Source organism: Callospermophilus lateralis, chromosome 11 (assembly GCF_048772815.1).
Source record: "Callospermophilus lateralis isolate mCalLat2 chromosome 11, mCalLat2.hap1, whole genome shotgun sequence".
In the NCBI taxonomy this organism is placed as follows: Eukaryota; Metazoa; Chordata; class Mammalia; order Rodentia; family Sciuridae; genus Callospermophilus; species Callospermophilus lateralis.
Window position 1 is genome coordinate 36,291,902 of NC_135315.1, and position 23,046 is coordinate 36,314,947.

Sequence of the window (23,046 nt, forward strand, 5' to 3'; positions counted from 1 at the left end):
TAGCTCCCTAAGGCTAGTGGGGCTACTATATTGATACTGTATTGGACAATGAAGATGTTGGTGGTCACACCAAGTTCTATTGGACAGTGCTAGTCTGGAACCGCATACTTTACAGACCCTTTTTTTGGCAGAGGCAAACACGAGTCCACACTTCCTCATTCTGTAAAGACAGAAAGCATCTCCCTCCCCATAGGCATATGTACAATCATTACATGGTTATTACTTGACTTCAGCACTTCTTCTTACTTTTCTTAATCTCGCCATCTTTAAGTCAACAGCACACTCCACATGTACTCTATTTTAGCCCATCTCCCTCCTCTTCACTGATGATGATTCTTCATGCTAGGTTTAGTTCCCATAGTCCATGAAATACCTAACTCCTTGTCACTACTTAGAGATTGTTTTGAAAACCTATGTTAACAAACAAGCTGGAATCTGATGGGCGATATGACTCTTTGTCCTGCTGAGTCATTAAATTGGCTGAAGGAAGGACTGTAGGGAGAAAAGCTGCATACAATCATTTCTGTTAGAGAGTTTGCTATTTTGGTATTGGCATGTCAAAAATAAAGTCACTATATGAACTGCTGGAACAATTTGCCTAATTTTAAAGCTTTGATTTTTTTTTTTTTTTTTTTTTTTTTTTTTGAGAAAAAGGAAAAAGGTTTAGGTTTATTGCTTTGCTAGCAAAGGAGAAACACAGGGAACTCCTGTCCCAAAGGCTGTGATTCTGCCTATCCATAGGGATACAGTCAAAGCATCAAGGGAACCCCTATCACAAAATCAAACTCATGGCATTAAAAAAAAAATTGTAAGATATGAAAAATTTAGTTTCTATCAAAATAGGTTCCTGCTCTCATAATGTCAGGTTAAAAAAGTATAAATTTACTGGAATTTTAAACAAGAAACTGACTGGGCCTCTGTGATTCCAGAGGTTGATGCAGGAGAATTGCAAGTTCAAATTGAGGCTCAGCAATTTAGCAAGGCCCTGAGTAACTTAATCAGACCCTGTCTCTAAATAAAAATATTTAAAAAGGGCTGGGGATGTGGCTCAGTGGTTAAGTGCCCCTGGGTTCAATACCCAATACCAAAAACAACAACAAAACAAAGGCAGAGCTGCATGTGCCCATCCACCTCTCTAATCCCAGAAATTTAGGTGGTTAAGGTAGGAGGAGGATCACCTGTTTGAGGCCAGCCTCAGGTAATTTAATGAGACCCTCTCTCTCAAAAAAAAAAAAAAAAAAAAAATCAAAAGGGCACGGGTGTAGCTCAGTGGTATATGATACCTCTGGATTTAATTCCCAGTAACACAGAAAACTGAAATAACAACAAAAAGCACCAGACGCAGAGAAGATTTGTCAACACAGAGAAGGCAGTGTTGTTGATGAAAGCTTGGTCCTGGTCCCCGATGCCAATCCAATAACAAGGACACCGTTTTGAGAAAAAGGAAAAAGACGGGTTATTGCTTTGCTAGCAAAGGAGAAACACAGGGGACTCCTTTCCCAAAGACTGCGGTTCTAGCTTTTTATGGAGGCAAAAATAAATCTCTACCATCTAGGCCTTTTTCGCTTTCCCAGGATTATCACTAAAATGTCTTTGATGTTATATTTTTATCTGGGAAGCAGACAAAACTTCTAGATATTCCAGCACCCACAGGATGAGTCTGAATCTGGTTGGCCAATGGCGATCAGGAAGAGCATTTAAAAAGCCTCAAAGCTTTTGCTTCAAGCTGTAGAGAGATGTAAACCCAAGCGCGGTTTATGCTCCCCCTTTAACCCCTCCCCCCAAACCTATGACTACTCGTTTGACTGTTCAGCAATTCTGATGCCAACGATTTACAACGGTGAGGAGCTGGGTCTGGTGAGTACAGGACTGGGCATGGAGTTGGCACTCTGGTGTCTGACTCACTGCAGAGCTTGAGGAAGTCGCTCATACCTCCCCTGTGTTGCCCTTCACCTGCTGGGGGTGGGAAGGCGGGGAGGGTTGTGCTGAAGAAAGTCCTTTTTGCATTTACTCACGCTACGGATGGGCAGACCTAAATAAAAAAGGACCCCCCCCCCCCGCCCCCGGAGAGTGTCACAACAAATAAACCTTCAATGAATCCATGTGTCCAGCCTGAACTCCTGAGACCCTACCTGCCCACTCTAGGAGCACTGATGGGCACTGGCGCTGTGGGGCCGGTGGTTTGGGCGTCTTGGAGCAGGCAGAAGATCATACCTTTACCTCCGTTTGAGTCTCGGATAAGATAGCTTTCCACAACAGTTACTAGAAACTGCCCACACCTGTCCAAGCAAAATTCACCCAACAGTTGCCATGAGACTTATTTTGCCTTCAACCTTCCATCCTAACTCCTGGGTTCTCCCGCGCCGCAAGGAAGGTGGGGGTGGGGAGAGAGGCGGTGATTAGTCACTCTCTGCGGTGCTCGCACCTTTTTATATTTGTATTGTTTTGTTGCCTTTAATACTCTCACATCCAGAAAGTAGTACCCAAGTACACTACCCCTGCACCCCTTCTCAAAATCAGCTGGTGGGCAAACGCCTAAGTGGGATGGAGGGGGGGTCTATGTGTGAGAGACAGGTGACAAAACTACACCTGACGCCCCTAGACTGAAGCGGAGGAGCTGCTGACTCCTGAGTCCTAGGGAGCGACCCGCCGCAACGCTAGGCGCGGAGACTCAGCGCGCACGCGCAGTGACGGACGCCCCGCGCGTCCACCTCGGGCTCCCCCCGCCCATACCACTCCTCCCCCGCCCCGGGTTCGCCCCCTCGGGAGAGGGCGACGGGGCGCAGGGAGCGTGCGCGCGGCCCGCCCCGGGCGCGGGCGGAGAGGAGAAGGAGGGGCGCGCGCGGCTCCCAGCCCGCAGAAGCCGGGAGCCGCGCAGGAGGACGGAGCGTCAGCAGCGAGCCGCGCCGCGCCGGTAGGGGGCCCTGAGGCCCGGGGGGTGGGGGCTGTGCGGGTGGGCGGTGCGGAACTTCGCGCCTACCGGGCCCGGGTCCTGGCGAGACTAGGGGCCCGGGACCCGCTCGACCCTCGTCTCTGGAAACTTTGTGCCGGCGAACCTACCTTCTCCCGGGCGGTCTGGCGTCCTGGAGGCAGTGTGGAGTGGAGGGGGGACCCGGAGCCCTCCGCCGCTCCCCCTCCTCCCGGGACGTCGGCGCGCACCCCTGTGGCTCAAGCAGCTGCCGCCGATGCGCCAGCCCTGGGACCCCGGCCCTTTTCGCTATGCCACCAGCATCCTGGTCTGCTTCTCCCCTCTGACCCCTCTCCTCGCCAGCCCCGCCATGGCCTTTCTACCTCCTCACCCCACCGTGAGCATCCACTTGCGGCGGATCTTCAGGAGCCGCGGAGGCTTTTTGCATCTTCCAAAGGTTTCTAGTGCATTGGTAGAAACAACTTGACTTTCAGCGATGCCAAGTATTCAACTTGAGTATTTTTCTGGTGTGCACGACGCCAATAAATAGCTTTTAAAATTTCTCCTAAGTACCCTTGCTCCGGAGCGAAGTTGAGTTGTGTGAGGTGGGGGTGGGGGAAATGAGTGCTGTAGCCACCTTAAGTGGATTGTATAACTATATTTTATTTAGGTGGATGTTGCCAATGGTATCAGCCAGTGTTATGGTAACTGGGCATCCCGGAGGCAAGGGAAGGAGGAGTGACTTAACCATACAGTTTTACTGTGTAGGGATTTTTTTTTTTAACCACCTTGTACTTTCCACCCAGCAGGACCTTAAGGCATTTGGCATGTGTTAACTCGTTAGCTGTTCATTATAGTTTATAAGAGGAGAGCATTACCTTCCCGTTTTACAGGTGCAAAAACGGAGGCAAAGAGCAAACTTCTGATTCTTGACTGGCCTTAGAGGAATAATGGACCGTAAGATTTAACCCAGAGTTTGCTGGAATTCCTCCCCCTAAATAGCCACTCCGAAGTATAAATGGAACGTTGAAAAGTCTTCCCTTGAGATTGAACATTTCAGTGAAAAAAGAGGCCAGTGACTAGCAGCCCCGTGAATGCTACTGCTACAAAGTTAAGTGACATCTGACAAGTCACAACTTCTCTGTTAATTTCCTGCTCTTTAAATGAAGGAAGCACGAGTACTGTATTCTTTGTAAAGTTGTGTGTGTGCGGGCTCCATTCCCTGGAGCTGAGTTTGGTTATTGTTACTTGTAGACTCATAAAGGTCCCCAGTCTGGGCTCCCTTGAGAAACGCAGGGAATGAGGCACTCGCAGAATGAATTACCACCTCTTCTTCGCCAGAGACATCTTGAGAATTCCCATCAGGCTGGGTGAGAGCTGCGAATTGAGAATTCCCGGGAGGAGGCAGGAAGGAGCCCTACACAGGCGGCTTGACACATGGGCCCCATTCCTGCCTCCAGCTCTGACTCACCTTCTGACGCTTGGGGGAGGAGAGAGAGCTGCTTGGTATTTTTGGCTTTCCCCCATAAAACAGGAGACAGTTTCCTTCATTTCAAGCCATAACATCAGTGTAGAAGGTGTCCCTGCTGAGTTCTCTCTGAAATCTTTCATATTGGTTGACTACAGGTATGAATTCTGTGATGTTCTTTAATAGAATGTCATATATATGTGTGTGTGTGTATTTATATAATATCATTTAAAAAATTAGCCAGATACACAAGTACAGCAAATCCTTTAAGATCTTAGCATAAAAACTAGCATTTTAAAAAGATGGGCATTAGGAAGGGAACTGTTTGATGGATTCTTTTACAATAGGGATTTTGTTCTAAGGCAAGGTGGATTAAAAATGTTTTTCCAATATCACAAGAAATGCTTTAATTATTCTCTGTGTAAAAATTGAAAGTTTACCAATAGGTTATAGCTTTCTTTTGGACATCTTTCTCAAAAGTAACAGCTGTGTCTGTCTGTATTGGTTTGTGTTATCCTTCAGACTTTTCTCAGCATCTTCATAAATGTCTGTTTGCACAAAGTGATTTTCTAGCTGAAATTAATTATTTTAGAGTTGTCTGGTTCTGTTTATAGAGATTTTATTTCAGTCCAGAATAAGCAGCGTGCCTTTTTTTTTTTTTAGTTTTAGATGGACACACTATATTTATTTATTTATTTTTATGTAGTGCTGAGGATCAAACCCAGCACCACATAAAAATAAATAAATATAGGGCCTCACACCTGCGAGGCAAGCGCTCTCCCACTGAAGTACCGCCCCAGCCCCAAGCAGCATGCTTTTTAAGTACAACTGATTGTAAAGTTTTATTAACCCTGATGGCATGGTGGTATTTCTGAAGGCAGTAGGTAAATGATCTCTTTATAAACAACTTTAAAGTAATTGAATCATTATGATCCTTACTTTACTCCCAGATGCAAATGAAAACTTTCCCATAAAAAGAAATCTAAGACTAGGGTGTTCATCATCTCTTTGCTTAAAGGAGGCACAAAAGGTAGTGGAAGGCAGGGAGAGTTGCTAAAGCAACAAGGTGTAAACTTACAGAGCTAACATTTAAGGTGGTAGCTTTATTATTTATGAAAGCTTCAGGGGGTGAAGACAAAGGAAAGTGTTAATGGTTGTACAGTTCAAGTAGGTAATTTCAAGAAATGAGTGAGTTAAGTTCATATCAGCAGTTTATGCACTTATGAAAGAAATATTTTTTGAACTTTTACCATGCCAAAGGTACTGTGATGAATACCAGGGTAAAAGGCAAATAAGGTCCCTGGCATTATGAAGCTGATAGGCTCGTAGTAACATTCAGAGAGGAAGTAGTCTTTCCAGACTGGCCAGAGTTGTAATGGTTCTGAATTTTTGGAAATCAACATTATATTTATTTAATCTTTTAAATTGTGAATTATAACATGAAGAAGAAGGAGGTATAAAACAAATGGGTAAATTGATAAATTATTTTAAAGAAAACTCAAGTGTTTAATCATCTTGCAAGTCGAGAAGCGTCCTCTCCTTGTTCTTTCCTAAGGACAATAGGTAACCTAGCCAGTGACTACCCTGGTTTTTATGAAAATAATATCCTTTCTTTTCTATAGTTTTTGTCTTCTAAATAGCATAGTTGTTTTTGCTTGTTTTTCACCTCTATGAAATAAAATCGAGTGAGTAGTCTTTTGGATTTTTTTTCTTTTGGTTAATATATAATGCTGTAAAAAGTGTGTGTGTGTGTGTGTGTGTGTGTGTGTGTGTGTGTATACATATATTTGCTGCAGCATGCTCTTTTTAAAAATTCATCCACATTGTTGCCTGTGACTCTAATTCGTTTATTTTTGTATGACCTCCCACAAATTGTCTGTCTATTATTGAGGGACATCTGGATTGTTTCTGATCTTGGGCAATTATGTCAGGTGTGCATATTTTTAGCTTTACTAATTGATGCTTTTTGCCCAAAGTAATTGTACCAATTTTCATTCTTGCATTGGTGTCTGCCTTGAATCTATGATCCAGTATATTTGCTGTTTAACCTCAATATGCTTGCATACTTCTTAAATGAATAAATAAATGACACTTGTGTAGTCTGCATTGCGTTTATATTTACTTCTGTTTAGTTACATAGTTTGGACTAACATACTGCCCAAATCCTAGAAGTGTTTTTCCGTTGTGTTTGGTTGACAGATGCCCAATAGAATCCATCCATTGATTTTTTTTTTTTTTTTTTTTTTTTTAAGATAGATGACTAGTTATAGAAAATTGAACTACGCAAAATGCAGTACTGGAAATAAGTGTCTAGTACCTTGAAACCTTTTAAAGGTCTTGAGTGAATCCTACTGGTGAATGCTTGCCTGAGCCCAGCTCTGAATATAGAACAGTGAGTGTATCATGGGTGGGTGCAGGAGCTTGGGCCTATCCTTATTAAAAGTACCTTGAGGACAGGGACTCACACATTGTGTGTATACACACATTCCCTACGGGGCAGGGGGGATAGATTATTAAATTCAGGTACTTGTCCTTTCTTTCCTATGAGCAGAATGTTATATACATCTGTAGGTTTTTATTAGTTGCTCTGGGGTAGGGGAGGATGATGGAAGAGCCCAAAGGACCTGAGATTTATAGTTCCTTTTTATTTCTTTTTCTTTTCAGTGTTTGTTTACATAGATCACAATTTTTTTTGTTTGTTTACTAAAGTTGTTTTTTTTTCCCCAGATACTCCAATCATAATGTAAAAAACCACATACATATAAATTGGAATTTTTTAAGAAAAGATGATGGGAGGTGGATTAAAAAGCATTGTTGGAACCTTTTAATTTGAGTGATGAAGGAAGAGGTCCTGCTTGTGTGCTTTGATATCCCCTTGGCCTTCCAGAGGCTGCTCAGGTCACTGCCAGGGACCTGCTCAAGTCACTGCTAGGCATCCCATCCAGCTCACCTGGACACTTGGAATTCTTGCTCATAACTTAAACTAACATAGAGCAACTTCTTATCTCCTTTGGTCAGCTTTTGCATTCCCCTTGCCTGTATTGAAGTCTCAAGACTTCAGCTGATACAAGGGCTCTTTTGAAATTCATAGTTAACTACTGGGCTGGCTTCTGCCTTTGTCCTGTTTCATCATGGATGGTCCTGGCATGTTTTCTTTTTTACTTCTTAGGTCATTAAGTTTGTGTGTACATATGATAATACTCTTTTTGTTTGGTTTTGAGATGCTGGGGATTGAACCCAGGACCTTCAATGTACTAGGCAAATGCTCTACTACTGAGCTATACACCCCAAGCACAAGAAAACTTTTTTTTCTTAGGCAAAAAAGAAAACTTTTTTTTTGTTTTGTTTTTGTTGGTGCTGGGAATTGAACCCAGAGCCTTGTGCATGCAAGGCAAGCACTCTACCAACTAAGCTATATCCCCAGCTCTTTAGTTATAGTTGGACACAATACCTTTATTTTTATGTGTGCTGAGGATTGAATCCAGCGCTCCGCAAGTGCTAGGTGAGTGCTCTACTGCTGAGCTACAACCCCATCCTCAAGAATATTTTTTTTTTTTTTTTAAACCAGAAAATTTTGTTCCCTTTGACTGGTAGAAATTTGTGTGGCCAAGAGAATGTGTGAAGTTCTGGCCTTTCTTAGTTGGAAGATGACCTTTCTGGAAGTTCACGGAAGCACTGGTGAAAAGAAAGGCAGGAAGAATACTGTGAATACACAAGTTACATACAAGCTAGAAATCAGATTTTTTTTTTTTTTTTTTTTTTTTTATCTTACTATGGTTTGAACCCAGGGCCTCTCATGTGCTAGGCAAGCACTCTAGTACTGAGCTGCCTCTCCATTAACTTTTTAAATTTTATTTTGAGACAGAGTCTTGCCAAATTAGGTTGGTGATGAATTTGTTATTCTCTTATCTCAGTGCTGTGGGCCCCCTTCCCCCTTAGTAGCTGGGACTATAGTTATGTGTGCCCAGTGAAACCAAGATTTTTAATTAAGAATTTTGCTGATGTAGCTGTTGGGGCATGCTAGTATCTTTGACAGATTTTCTCACTAAACAACTTGTTATTCTATTCCCATGTGAAGAGTACTTCCATGTGCAGGCCAGAGACTGGAAGCGGGTTTGGATGGACAGCTATTCCTAGTAGTTCATTTTCTTCTATTAAAAGTAATTTTGGAAGCCAGGCATGGTGGAGCATGCCTATGATCCCAGCAGCTTGGGAGACTGAGGAAAGAAGATCGTAAATTCAAAACCATCCTCACAATTGTGAGGCACTAAGCAACTCGTGAGACTCTGTCTCTAAATAAAATACAAAACAGGACTGGGGATGTGGCTCATTTGTCGAGTGCCCCTGAGTTCAATCCCTAGTACCAAAAAAAAAGAAAGAAAAGAAAAAAGAATAGTAATAATAGTTAATAATTAATAATTTTGCATCCTGGGAATGTTGCTCAGCTTGCCTAACATGTGCAAGACCCTTGGTTCAGTCCCTAGCACCACAAAAAAGATGGACAGGGATGGAGCTCTGGTAGAGCTCTTGGCTTACATATTGGAGATCCTTAATATTATTTTCGGAGTGTTAACATGCTAGAAATACAGAATCCTAGACCTTCATCTCCCCTTCCCCAAATTCTGATTAATTAGATCCCGAGTGGAGTCTAGGAGTCTGCAGTCTAACAAGCAGGTGATTTTGATGTAGGGCATCTTAGCACCACACTTTGAGCAATACAGTTTACCATACCATGATGGTTTTATAATGTACTAATTTCAACCAGGTTTGGTAGCCTTCTTCTGTAAAAGGCCTCCTAATAAATATTTAGCTTGAGAGCCATGGTGGTTTTTGTTGCAGCTACTTAACTCTGCCATTGTAGTCAGAAAACAGCCGCAGTTAATATGTAACAAATGAGTGTGGCTATGTTCCAATAGAACATAATTCGTGAATGCTGAAATTTGAATTTCATGGAATTTTTATGTGCCAAAGTACTGTTCTTTTGATGTTTTTTTCCCCAACCAACTAGAAAATGACTAAATGATTCTTAAATCATGAGTGATACAAAAACAAGTGGTGGACCCAGGCTATTCTTGGTTGACACCTGATTGGAACAAGAGTAAAGTTCAGATGCCATTGCATCCTCTTAAAGAATGTGAATAGCAATATAGAAAAATTTTTAACATTTAATAAAACAGTCTTCTAATGGGGCCCGTGTATAGGTATTTTTAATTCTTTTTAGATATACATGACAGTAGAGTGTATTTTGACATATTATACATTCATGGAATATCACTTCCCATTCTTGTGGTTGTGCATGATGTGGAGTTACACGGTCGTGTATTCATATATAAACATAGGAAAGTTATGTCTTATTCATTCTACTGCCTTCCCTATTGCCATCCCTCTCCCTTCCCTTCATTTCCTTCGTCTAATCCATTGAATTTTTCTCCCCCATCTGTGCATTATCTTTTTTACCTTTTTTTTTCATTTGTATTATTTTGTTAAGACATTATTTTTTCAGGAGATTGTTAAGACCACTGGAATAATCAGGATCCTCTGCCTTTTCACTCCTGTTCAGCTTAAAATTCAGTTCTTCCCTTTGCTGTATATTGGTTCAGATACCCAGTTGCCTTCAGAGGGCTACTGGTCTGTTGTCTCTCAGTATGAGAGACTTTATTTATTTTGGTACTCAGGATGGAACCCAGGGGCACTCTACTACTGATCTACATCCTCACCCTTTTTATTTTATTTATTTTTGTTATTATTATTTGTTCTACTTGTACATGACAGCTGAATGCATTTCAATTCATCATACACAAATGGAATGCAACATTTCAATTCTCTGGTTGTACCCAATGTAGATGCACCATTTGTGCAATCATACATGTACCTAGGGTAATGATGTCCATATCATTCCTCCATCTTTCGTACCCCCATAACCCCTCCCCACCCGCCCCTTTGCCCAATCCAAAGTTCCTCCATTCTTTCCATGCCCCCCACCCCCATCATAGATCAGCATCCACTCATCAGAGAAAACATTCATCCTTTAGTTTTTTGGGATTGGCTTACTTTGCTTAGCATAATATTCTCCAATTCCATCCATTTACCTGCAAATGCCATAATTTTATTCTTTTTTAATGCTGAGTAATATTCCATTGTGTATATATACCAGTTTCTTTATCCATTCATCTATTGATGGACATCTGGTTGGTTCCACAGTTTAGCTATTATGAATTCAGCTGCTATAAACATCGGTGTGGCTGTGTCGCTATAGTGTGCTGATTTTTAAGTGCTTTGGGTATATTGATTGGGTTGTTTTTTTGGGTTTTTTTTGATATTAAGTCTTTTGAGTTCTTTATATTTAATCGTGGAGATTAGTGCTCTGAGATGCATGTGTTAAAAATTTGCTCCCATACCATAGGCTCTCTCTTTTCCTTTGCTGAGAAGAAGCTTTTTAGTATGAATCCATCCCATTTCTTGATTCTTGATTTTATTTCTTGTGCTTTAGGAATCTTGTTAAGGAAGTTGGGACCTAATCTGACATGATGAAGATTTGGGCCTACTTTTTCTTCTGTTAGGCGCAGGGTCTGGTCTAATTCCTAGGTCTTTGATCCATTTTGAGTTGAGTTTTGTGCATGATGAGAGATGGAGGTTTAATTTCATTTTGCTACATATGGACTTCCGGTTTTCCCAGCACCATTTGTTGAAGAGGCTGTCCTTTTTCTCCAATGTATGTTTTTGGTGCCTTTTTCTCATGTAACTATATTCATGTGGGTTGGTATCTGTGTCTTCTATTCTGAGAAATGGTCTTGCTTAGTTGCTCAGGTTGGCCTCTTAAGTTGCTATCCTCCTGCCTCAGCTTCTTGAGTTTTAGGGATTATAGGCATGTGCCACCATACCTGGCAAGACTGCACTGTTTTTATCTCGTCCTTCTCAAAAATTCTTATGGGTTTAATGCTTTTGATTTTTAAAGGAAAAATGGGAAATTAATGTATCAGTATTTCATATGTTATTAATTTAGCATAAAATCACACACACAAAGTGGAATTGGACCAGATGCATGATGAAGAAGTGCTTGTAGGGAAATGGGTGAAGCTCACTGCTGGAGTGTTGAGAATTTGATATGTCCTATGAGATATCAAAGGGTAAGGTGATCAAGGGTGATTATTAACTCAGATCTTCTCCTGTGAACTTAATTCTAATTGGTAAATTCCTTTTTTGTTTTCTTTAAAATAATGAACTTTTAAGAATTGAGATCTTTTTTTAAAAAAAAAAAAGTTTTTATTTATTTTTATGCAGTGCAAGTATCAAACCCAGTGCCTCACACATGCTAGGCAAGTAAGTGCTCCTTACAAAAATATCTGAGACCTTACAAAAGTATCTGCGTTTTTTTTTTTTTTAAAGAGAGAGAGAGAGAGAATTTTTTTTTTAATATTTATTTTTTTTTTTAGTTTTCGGTGGACACAACATCTTTGTATGTGGTGCTGAGGATCCAACCCGGGCCGCACGCATGCCAGGCGAGCGCGCTACCGCTTGAGCCACATCCCCAGCCCAGTATCTGCATTTTCTGGTCCTGCTTCTCGGAGGTCACTAATGACTTTGGCAATTTTTTTGCTGATTTGTGATTTTTTTTTTTAGGTACTTTGCCTCTCAGGATTCTGACTTATAAAAATCAAAGTTATCCAAGTGTCTATGATTCACTTTTAATTTTTACCTCTTACTCCTCTAAGATTTTAAAATACTATTTGTGTAAGTGGTTGCACAAATTGGTTTGTGGTTATCATTAAGCAAGGGTAATGTAAGTAATGTAATTGTAGACTTTTGCAGGCATTTTCTTGGTTCAGTTTTATCAGATTTTTTTTTTTAAAACAATTGACTTTATTTATTTATTTTTTAATATTTGGCAGACACAACATCTTTGTTTGTATGTGGTGCTGAGAATCAAACCCGGGCCGCACGCATGCCAGGCGAGCGCGATACCGCTTGAGCCACATCTCCAGCCCCAGATTTTTTTTTTTTTTAACTTAAAAATCATCTCATAGCACCAGCAGTTTAGGATTTGGGGAGATTAATTCCTAGATTATAGATAAAGCACAGACTGACCTTATGTTCCTTAATTCGTTTCTCTTTGCAGTTTTTTCTTGTTTTCCCCAAGAAAATGTACATTTCTGTAGTCTTCAGTTTGTGGTCTGTTGTGGTCAGGTTGTATGATTGATCAACCATGGACAGCTCATGGAAGAAGGGTTCTGGTCCCGGAGGGGCTACTAATTTTCTGTCTAGAGTCTAGGAAAGCCTCTTAACCTCCATTTACCTCTGATACCTTATCTGGGAGCGAAGACAGCAGAATGATACTAGTCTGGGAAAAGCTCAGCAGGCTCATGTAGCTTAAAAAGGGCAGGTGCTCTAGCTTGCGTCAGGAAGTTCCTTGAGATAGTGAGGTAGATGAATGAGTGGCACTGGTCACTTTACTGTGTATACAGTGACTTGGGATCTTGTTCTGTAGGTTTTGGGATGGTCCCTGAAATTCTTTCTATCAATGCTGTTAGGCCTTTGGTCACCTCTTTTGAGTAGTGCAGGCAGAAATGGATTGGAGAAAAACCTGCTAATCTAAAGACACCTATGGTTTGAGTGTCTCTCTCAGAGGTTTATGTGCTGGAGGGTTGGTCCTTAGTGTGGTACTGTTGAAGCAGTGGAGTCTTTGAGAGGTTGGGTCTATTGCAAGGTAATTGGGTCATGAGGGCATTGCCCTGGGAAGGATTAGGGATTAATGCTGGTCTTGGAGTGAGTTCTCATGAGAGCAAATTTTATAAAAAGCAACACTTGACCCTTCCTGGTGTCTAGCTTCCTGTTTTGCCATGTGATTTCTCTCCCTCTCCAGTGCTCCCACCATGAGGCCATTGTCATGTTGTCATATAGCCCCAGGAGCCCTCAACAGAGGCTGAACAGATGGAGCTGCCCAATATTGGACTTTTTGTCCTCCAAATCTGTGAGCTAAATAAATCTTTTCTGGGGAATGGGGACAGATATGAAGAGAATGTTTTGGGATTGAATGCAGGGCCTCTTGCATGCTAGACAAGAGTTCTGCCACTGAGATAATACCCCCAGTCACCCCTGCTCCTTTTTTTTCAGTACTAGGGATTAAACTGAGGGTCTCATGAATGCTACACAAGTGCTGTACTACTTAGTACATTCCCATCCTATTTTGAGACAGTCTCACTAAGTTGCCCAGGTTGGCCTCAAACTTGCCATCTTCCTGCCTCAGCCTCCAGGTAGCTGGGATTATAGTCACTTGCCACTGTGCATGGTGCACCGTCTCTTTAAGATAATCAAATTAGCAGTGTTATATCTTGTTACTTTTATGTTCCCTGTTCTACTTTGTGTTGCTGTGTAACATAATCCCAGAACTCAGTGGTATGAAATAACTCTGTATTCTCACAGATTCCTATAGGTCAGGAATTTGAACCTTATAGGGTGGGGACAGTTTGGTGGCTGGCTGCTTGCATGTCAATGAAGTGTCTTTACTCACATATATCTTGGCTATCACCAGGGCTATTGATTGGATCACCCACATATGGCTTTTCCATGCATAGCTCTGTTGGGCTAATTTGGTTTTCCTCACAGCATGGCAGTTGAGTTGCAAGAGCAGATCTCAAGAGAACAAGGTAGAAAGAAGTATGTGGCATGTTAGTAAGTATCATTTCTACTGTTTTCTTTTGGCTCAGGCAGTTGGGAAGGTTTCTCCAGGTTCAAGGGCAGGAGATACCATCTAACATTGGATAGGAGGAATGTCAAGATTATACTGTAAGAACTTCTGTGTAGGGCAGGGCATGGAGGTACACGCCTGTAATGCCAGTGTCTTGGACTTGGAAAGTGGAAGCAGGAGGATTGCAAGTTTGAGGATAGCCTCAGCAATTTAGTGAGACCTCAGGCAACTTAGCAAGACTCTGTCTTAGAATAAAAAATAAATGAACAAAAGGGACTGGAAATATAGTTCAGTGGTAAAGCACCCCTGGTTTTAATCCTCAGGACCAATAAAATGTCTTGTAGGATGGATATTGTTGTGTCCATCTCGGCAAATACATTTTGCAGCAGTCTGCAACAACGTTTAGTATTGAACACGGCACAGATTCAGCAAACACTGTTGTATGGATGAGCGATGAATAATTTAAACATTTAGTTGGGCAAGGAACAAATTTAAAATTGCAATTCCAGATGTGAACAGATTATGGTACCCAAATGCCTTCATCTTTAATAGTTATTGATAGTGTCTTTGCCATACTCATTCTATTCCAACATGGAAGATACATGAATTTATCATGTGGAACTAAGTTCTTAAAATCCTGCCTTGGCATTTTTTTTTTTTTTTTTTTTAAATTTCTCCTGTGCTCATGAAGTGTCCAGCCTGTCTCCTCCTTACAATGATGGGCTTTTGTTAAGTTTAGTAAGTGCCATGTTAAGGGGCTAGAGTCCACTTGTGGTCATTGAGATGGGCAGGTTAGTCACCACTACATAGGCAGTTGCTTGGTAGCTGTGTGTCACACTGGGGGAGGATGTGGCTAAACAAAAATGGTACTCTTCAGTCTTTAGCTTTATGTGTATGATGTGTATTTAACTTCATGTCCAAACACTAACATATCAATTAATTAATCTGATGGGTGACCTTGTCTTCAAATATAAGATGTTGTGCTGCTTCAGCCAACTGCTGAGGCTTTTCAGGTGCCTGAGGACAATTGGTGAATATCTTTTACTTTGACATGAATATTACTCAATATTTGTTTGACTTTTTTTCCTATATTTTTTAGTTGTAAATGAATCTTTTATTTTATTTATTTATTTATTTATTTATATGCGGTGCTAAGGATCGAACCCAGAGCCTCACACATGCCAGGCAAGTGCTTTACCATTGAGCCACAACTCCAGCCCTGAATTTTATTCTTAATGTTATATCAGAAAGTTACTTTTCTTTAATGAAAGATTGCCACATTGTGATTTTATTTATAAGAGTGAATATCTTAACTCTTCCCCCAGTGGAATACATTTCTGATTTAATAATGACAATGAATTAAAAAGTAATATTAGGACAGTGCAGGCTAAAATGTTTCTTTTTTAAAAAGAATGACTTCAAGGTGTTTATTTTTTTATGCATGCCATATTGGAGGCTGAAGCAGGGGTGCTGTACCACTAAGCTACATCCTAAGTCCTTTTTATTTTTGAGACAGGGTCTTGCAAAGTTGCCTAGGCTGACCTTGAACTTGTGATCCTCCTGCCTCAGCCTCCTGAGTAGCTGGGGTTACAGATGTGTGCCACCATGTAGTTTGTGTGTTTTTTTAAAAAAGAATTATGCATTAAGGGAAGGAGAATATGTGATTTTGTGAGATTTTTTCAGTATAAAATAGTGACGGTGTAAACCTATAGTGTGTATTCTGACCCTCTGAAATTCCTAAAGCCAAAAATATTTTAGATAATTTTATATTCTCTGGCACCATTGTGACCATTTTCTGCTTGTTCAACATGAGAAGAGAAAGCAGTAAGTAGAATTTTACTACTTTAACTGCTGATTCTAGTGGTGGTTATCTAGAGAAAGAGAAGGAAAAGTAGCCCCTGATGGCACTGGGGTGGATGCTGTGAATAAGCTGGGACCCCAGAGAGCACTTCCCAGAGGCACCATCAGTGTGGATGCTGGTGCTAACCTCAGGATTGGTGCTCTTGTACCAAAGAGAGCAAGCAGCTGGTAGGTTATGGATTATTGAGATTATAGGTGGCTGGGCAGATACTAATTCTATACTTTGGTTAGCATTTAATGCTTGATGCTTATTATTCTAAGAGTTCAGCATCATTTTTAAAAAAAGTATTTTTTAATTATAAACAGACACAGTAACTTTATTTTATTTATTTATATGGTGCTGAGTATAACTCAGTGCCTCACACATGCCAGGCAAGCACTCTACCACTGAGTCACAATACCAGTCCTCAGCATCATTTTGACAAGACATTTCTTATAGCTTGTTAAAAAAAAAAATCCAAAAAGCAATAATTAAAAATCCCCCTAACCTTCTGGGGTTGGTGTAGGACAGCTCTTCCTTTCTGTGTTTAATACTACCTCACCTCCATCCTCCTGGCTAGGAAAGCATTTTTCCCTCCAAGAAGTGAATGCAGTTGAACACCTTGGAGCTGCATGGATGTTCTGTGTCCTCTGACCACCCTCATCCCAGACACCATTGTGCTGTAGCACGAGTGTCATGTTCTCTCAGAGCACCATGCCATCTTCGATCTCTCAGATATGGGCCAAACTCTCCTAATAGATCTCCTTTCTCTGTCTTCTGGTACACATTTACTAAGTTGATTTTGATGCAACTGTGATGTAATACCCATGGGTTTTTTTTTAAAGAAATTTCTTTATGATCAAGTTCTGTTAATCTTAGAAATGGACCAAACTAGGGCTTCTTGTTGTGACCATCCTGGGACTGTTCCTGGACTCCTCCTCTGCTGTGAGGAAGTCTGTCTGTGACCAAAAGGTGGCTGTGGCAGCTCTCTGTTTTGGACACTAGATAAAACTGAAACAGCTCTGCCCATCTGGGCCTAGTCTTTTTTCTGTAAGTAGCATTTAAACATGTTCTTAGGCAGGTACAAGACCCCTCTGTGGCACTGCAGGTGCTGACTGGTGGTGTTAGAACCCTGTAAGCTGGGTAATGAGGGCACAGCTGCCTCACACCATCCACAGAGAAGATGTGTGGTCTAGAGCTAGAAACTGAGCACCTTGGATCTTTTCCTGGCTTTTTAAAAACTTGTCTTCTCCAAGTTGCAGTCATCTTGCTGTTTCTCACCTGGTATTGTCCAGTCTGTAAAGGGGGTCAAGAGGATCTGTCAGAGGACCATCTGCCCTCTGAGTGCTCTCTGGCAGAAGTTGTTTTTCTGAAACTGTGGACCAGCTTTGGCATGTTAAGCAGATTTGTTGGCACCAGATTGACTAGCAGCAGCAGGGATGGAGCATCTTGTCTGTCTCACTTGGATTCTGCCCTAAGGACTCACAATCTGTTTTCCCTGCAGCACCAAATACCCTATCACTGTTCAACGAATGAGGTAACTGAAGCAGCCAGGCTTCCAGCCCTCCATTGCACAGCCATGTTCCCTCATGAAGCCCTTTCTACGGAAAAGGCCAGTGAGCCTGGGCACCCAGCTCAGGAGGGCAGGTGACTTCCAGTCGGTATAATTATCTGGGAGGACATGGAACCAAGTCCTTCCTAATTAGAAAACCAAATAACCTACTTGAATGTTTGATTAGCATCTTCCAGATTTTCCACAGTGAGGAGAGAGTCCCCAGCAGTTTGAAGGCCTAATTTTGTGTTTGTTATCACAGTGACTTTGCTTTTTAAACTGCCAGGAAAGAGTGTTCTGCTGTAGGGAAGCATGTACTCACCTAAGTTACTGTCCTGTTCATGTTTTACACCAAACACACCTTTCCTTATGTGACTACCTCCTTGTGCCTCCTCATGATGCAGTTTTACCTACAGCCCTGGTTGTACCCCTGTGCATGAATTAGTCATCTGGTGAGGGCCCCCACAGAGGGGTGTAACCTTGGGTGAGCCAGCACTGATACTAGGAGCTGTCAGATACAGCACTGTAATGCCTCAGTCTTGAATAGGGGATCTTGCAGCGCCCCACCCCAGCTACTTCTGCAGTGGTTCTCAGAGTGTGTCACTAGCCAGTAGCTTCAGCATTACCTGGGTATTGCAGATTCTTGAGCCCCACTCTGGATGTACTGGATCAGATTGGGGCAGGGCCCAGTGACCTGTGTTTTAACAAGCCCTCCAGGTGATTTTGATAGTTTGAAGATTGCATTATAACAATATAACCATGTTTTGATATTTTTTTTTTTAAATCTTTGGGGCCTAATGTGTGCTAGTAAGCACACTACTGCTGAGCTAAGCCCCAGCCCTTCAGGTTTTCTTTTAACCTATTGTTTTTTTGAGGTGGGGTCGAGAGTCTAGAAAATGCAAACTGTAGTAACAGATCAAAAGTTGCTTGAAAATGAGGGAAAGGGCAAGGGAGTGAATTATAAAGGAATATGAACTTGGGGGGGGGATTATTTTGAGATCACAGTGTCTTGAGTATATCTATATGTCAAAACTCAGCAAGTTGATTAAATCACATAGCAGTCTGTTATTTACACCTCCACAAAGCTATAAAAAAATTTAAAGTGATACTTACCTGGGAAAGGCAAGGGACCAGGTGAGAAGAACACATTTTTTATGATGTTCACAGGTTCTCATCATATTGTTACATAAATGAGTAAAATAAGAAGGCTAACATGAAAAACAAAATGGAATTTGCTCTCCTGAACACCACCATTGCTTGCAGCTGGCATTGGTGGCTAAAGCCCTGCTGCTGTGAAACTGTCCTCAGTGCCGTGTTCAAAGACAACACTCCTGGCCATCCCCCTCCTCCCCCATCTTAGATCTCCCTGTACTGTCCTGCACTGTTAGTCACATGTCTGCTCATCTTTCCTTGCATCTTGCATAGCCTTTCTACCCGCTGTGGTATCCAGCCCAGATCCTCACTCTCCTGGGTTAGTTGAGGGTACCAGGAAGAAACTCTGGATCAATTTTGCATCTTTTAGAGACCTAGTGAAAGGGGCATTCTGCAGTGTTTTACATTTCATTGATATGGTCTCTGAATTATTGTATTAAATATTTATACACCATGGTTACTAATAAAAAGCTGAGACTTAGGTTGACTTTTTTGGGGATTGAACCCAGGGGTCCTTTACTGCTGAGTTACATTCCCAGCTCATATGTTGAGACAGTCTTGCTATTTGCTGAGGCTGGTGTCAAACTTGTGATCCTCCTGCCTCAGCCTCCCAAGCAGCTGGGATTATAGGCTTGCACCATTGCACCTGGCTTTAGATTGATATTTGTTAGCAGTGCATTCTTTGGATGCAATATTTAGGAGGCCTTCTGCTTCCTAAATTTATTCCAGTCAAACTAGATTTAGTAGTAAAAACCCAGGGGGAATTTTTCCCCCTCAATATGGGGATTGAACCCAAGACCTCACACATACTAAGCTAAGCCTTTACCACTGAGCTCCATTCCTAGCCCCAGGGGGAATTCTGTGAACTTCCTGACAGGCTGTGTCCTTGCTTCCTTGTCTTCCTGCAGATCTGAATTTTATCCACTGTAATCAGCACTGCTCACCTAAGAATTTCTGGATCCAGACCAAGGGCTCCAGCATTCACTGGATTCTGCAGCAAGTGAGTGGCCGCAGCATTACCTCTGTAGAACCTGGGGATGCTTTTGTCATTGAGCACTATAGTCTTCCTGTGGTATCTAGGTGTGCATAATATACTTCCCAGTGGGCAGACTATAAAGCATTGTGACTTTGCAATGAGAGAAACTGATTAATCCAAAATCTCAAGAAACTAATAGTTTTCTTTTCTGTGATTATTAATACTCTTTATAGTAAGCATGTACTCATGAGCGTGAACTATATTAATTTTAGTTCCAATATATTTGAAGCCAATAGGATTCACTTGAGAGCTTAGAATTGGCCGAGGAAGGTAAAGTTACCATTTAGCTCTACCCAGGATCAGGTCAGGTGCCCATTTAATTTATAGGAATGAACTTTTAAGACCATGGCCTTCAGATTTGCCTAGGATTATTTCCATGGAAATGCCACAGCACATTACCCAAATTTAATTGGATTTCCAGTGTGTTCATGTGTCACAAATATGATAGGAAATAGTTGTTTTTAATAATAAAGGAATGAGGTGATCTGGCTTTTCTGTTTTGATCCAATTCAGTATCTTTTTAGTCTATAAAGGTGGTTCACTAAATACTTAATCTGAGGTCCATTTTTGCTTTTGTAAGATCTCTGGGTCTGGAATTAGGAAAATACAGCCACCATAGCTGCGGTAGTAGGCAAAGTATGAGAACTTGACTATCGGGAGATGAAAATTTCTGATTTCTAATCAATGTGGAATGCCATTCCCTTTAGTAGGGGCAGGGCCCTGCAAGATGGTTCTTCAGGAACTAGTTGGTCATATTTCTTCTGTCTTTAGGATGACTAGTTCCACTTAGAGCTGAGTTTTATGTTGATTTTACATATTGGGGTCTTAGGCTACCTGTTAATCAATAGAAAATGATTTTTCTTCATTCTGTTATAGAAAATAACTATTTTTCACCCTTTCCCCTTCCTACTTCACGAAACACTGCAGAAGGCTGTGATACATCAATAGCTTTTGAAGTACTGACAGATACCTGTATTTTGCAGGAAGGATATTGTGACTTAGGATTCCCTGGTGGAAGACAACCACACACTCTGGTCTTACCCCGACGATGCAAGTGTGACTGCTGGCATCTTCATGAGCTCCAGAGGTCACAGCACACTACCACGGACTCTCATGGCTCCTCGGATGATTTCCGAGGGAGATGTAGGAGGCATTGCTCAAATCACCTCCTCTCTCTTCCTGGGCAGAGGCAGTGTGGCCTCCAACCGGCACCTCCTCCAGGCTCGTGGCATCACCTGCATTGTTAATGCTACCATTGAGATCCCCAATTTCAACTGGCCCCAATTTGAATACGTCAAAGTGCCTCTGGCTGACATGCCTCATGCCCCCATCGGACTGTACTTTGACACTGTGGCTGACAAGATCCACAGTGTGAGCAGGAAGCATGGGGCTACCTTGGTGCACTGTGCTGCAGGGGTGAGCCGCTCGGCCACTCTCTGCATTGCCTACCTGATGAAGTTCCACAACGTGTGCCTGCTGGAGGCGTACAACTGGGTGAAAGCCCGGAGGCCTGTCATACGGCCCAACGTGGGTTTCTGGAGGCAGCTGATAGACTACGAGCGACAGCTCTTTGGGAAGTCTACAGTTAAGATGGTACAGACACCTTACGGCATAGTTCCAGACGTTTATGAGAAAGAGTCCCGACACCTGATGCCTTACTGGGGGATTTAATGCCACCAAAGCCTGCATCGGCAGCCCCCGAGCAGTACCAGCATCTGCTACATACTGTCTGCTCCCCTCTTCATCTTTCTTTTCAAATTGTTGACTTTTGGTTCCCCCTTAAAAGAGTTTTTAAATTGGGTGTGAAGTTTAAGAGATAGGGAGGGGACATAGGGGAATGCATACGTTGCTAGTAACATTTTTAAAACTAGCATTTTGAAATAGTGTTTATGAAAATCTTTAACTGGCTTTTAATCATTTTTAACAATTTGAACAGTTTAATAAGCTGTTTGGTTCTGCTTTTGGCACCATGGCAGGTGCAGGAACAACTCAGTGCAAACATCACTGTGGGTCCTGACCAACCCTTTAGACAGGCTTTGCCCATGGCTGCCCACCAAACAGATGCTTAGAGAAGACTGATACCAGCTTCAGTCTCTAATGGATTAGCTCTACTCTTTTCTTTCTCATTATTTAGTAACTCTGTAAGTTAAAATAACCTAACCTTTATTATTTAGTTGATAAGTATAATGAAATCTGCTGCAAAAACCCTCTTGAAAATCAATGTGCCCAGGATTATATTAGCATTATTTTTAATAAATATATCTGCTTAACAGAAGTTTTACTAATTTGGGGGTGTGTATGTATGTGCATGTGTTGACAGTGGAAGATGATATCCAATAACTGCTAACCTATGGCTCTAATGACAACTATGAACACTACTTGAAATAGATCTCCCAGTCATGTCAGTGTTACATGTCCTTGTGGACGGCAGATATTAATATTCATGTTGGAACAGTGGAAAGTTTTTGTACTGGGGAATTTACCTAGGATGCTTTACCTTTGGGTCAACCTAAATTACTTAGGACCTAAGTTGCTGAAGTTAGCCTCAAACTGTGTTCCTCCTGCCTCAGCCTCAAGTCATGGCTAGAGTGTTATGTTCTGATAAATGATCTGGCTTTCTGCTTTCTCTTGGTATATGGAGTGCACCAAAGGATTGAGTCCTTCATCAAAGAAATCAGTGTCGTCCCCCCTGTACCCGGGATTGAACTCAGGGGCATCTGACCTGACCTAAGCCACATCGCCAGCCCTATTTGTGTGTGTGTGTGTGTGTGTGTGTGTGTGTGAATGGACCTTTATTTTGTGGTGCTGATAACTGAACCCAGTGCCTCACACATGCTAGGTAAGCACTCTACCACTGAGCCACATCCCCAGCCCTATTGTATTTTATTTAAAGACAGGGTCTCACCGAGTTCTTTAGTCCTCACTTTTGCTGAGGCTGGCTTTGAACTCATGATCCTGTCTTAGCTTCCGGAGCCAATGGTGTTACAGGTGTGCATCACCATGCCTGGCTAAAGAAATCAGTTCTTAACAGTCAAGCAGACACATACCTTTTGTTAACACAAAAATGCTCTAAACCAAACCTTAAGTATAAATGATAAGCAAATAATGGCTTCCTTTAACTTTAGATATGTCACCCAGTTTCCTGCTCCCAATAAATTCGATAACACAATCTATGAGAGTTGGGATAGAAGTTTAATGACCAGGTTGCCCCTTGTTTTGAATGAGAGAGTCATCCAGAAATCTGTACCACACAGCAGGAAAGTCCCATCACTGCCTCATTTTACTTGGTCTGTTTTGGCAGGAAGCTACTGACAGGCCAGCAGGTAGGCACATGTTTAGACAAACAAAAAAGTCAAAGATAAAATTTCCTGATTTCACCTGCTTTGTGGCAATGGTTTTCCATCT

The 23,046-nt window shown here is 41.8% G+C and overlaps 1 protein-coding gene across 7 annotated transcripts; it reads left to right on the plus strand.

The window, feature by feature from the left end:
- The first annotated feature begins 2,841 nt into the window (after nt 1-2,841).
- Nucleotides 2,842-21,916, plus strand: Dusp14 (dual specificity phosphatase 14). Of its 7 annotated transcripts, XM_076869662.1 has the most exons (5): nt 4,446-4,534; nt 13,237-13,344; nt 13,980-14,045; nt 19,514-19,605; nt 20,625-21,916. In XM_076869662.1, exon 5 carries the CDS (start codon nt 20,716-20,718, stop codon nt 21,310-21,312), a length of 597 nt encoding a protein of 198 aa, XP_076725777.1. In that variant the 5' UTR covers nt 4,446-4,534; nt 13,237-13,344; nt 13,980-14,045; nt 19,514-19,605; nt 20,625-20,715; the 3' UTR covers nt 21,313-21,916. The 7 variants fall into 7 exon arrangements, with proteins under 7 accessions (XP_076725775.1, XP_076725776.1, XP_076725777.1 ...); XM_076869664.1 differs by lacking the exon at nt 13,980-14,045; XM_076869665.1 differs by lacking the exon at nt 13,237-13,344 and having other exon boundaries at nt 4,517-4,534.
- The last annotated feature ends 1,130 nt before the right edge of the window (nt 21,917-23,046 follow it).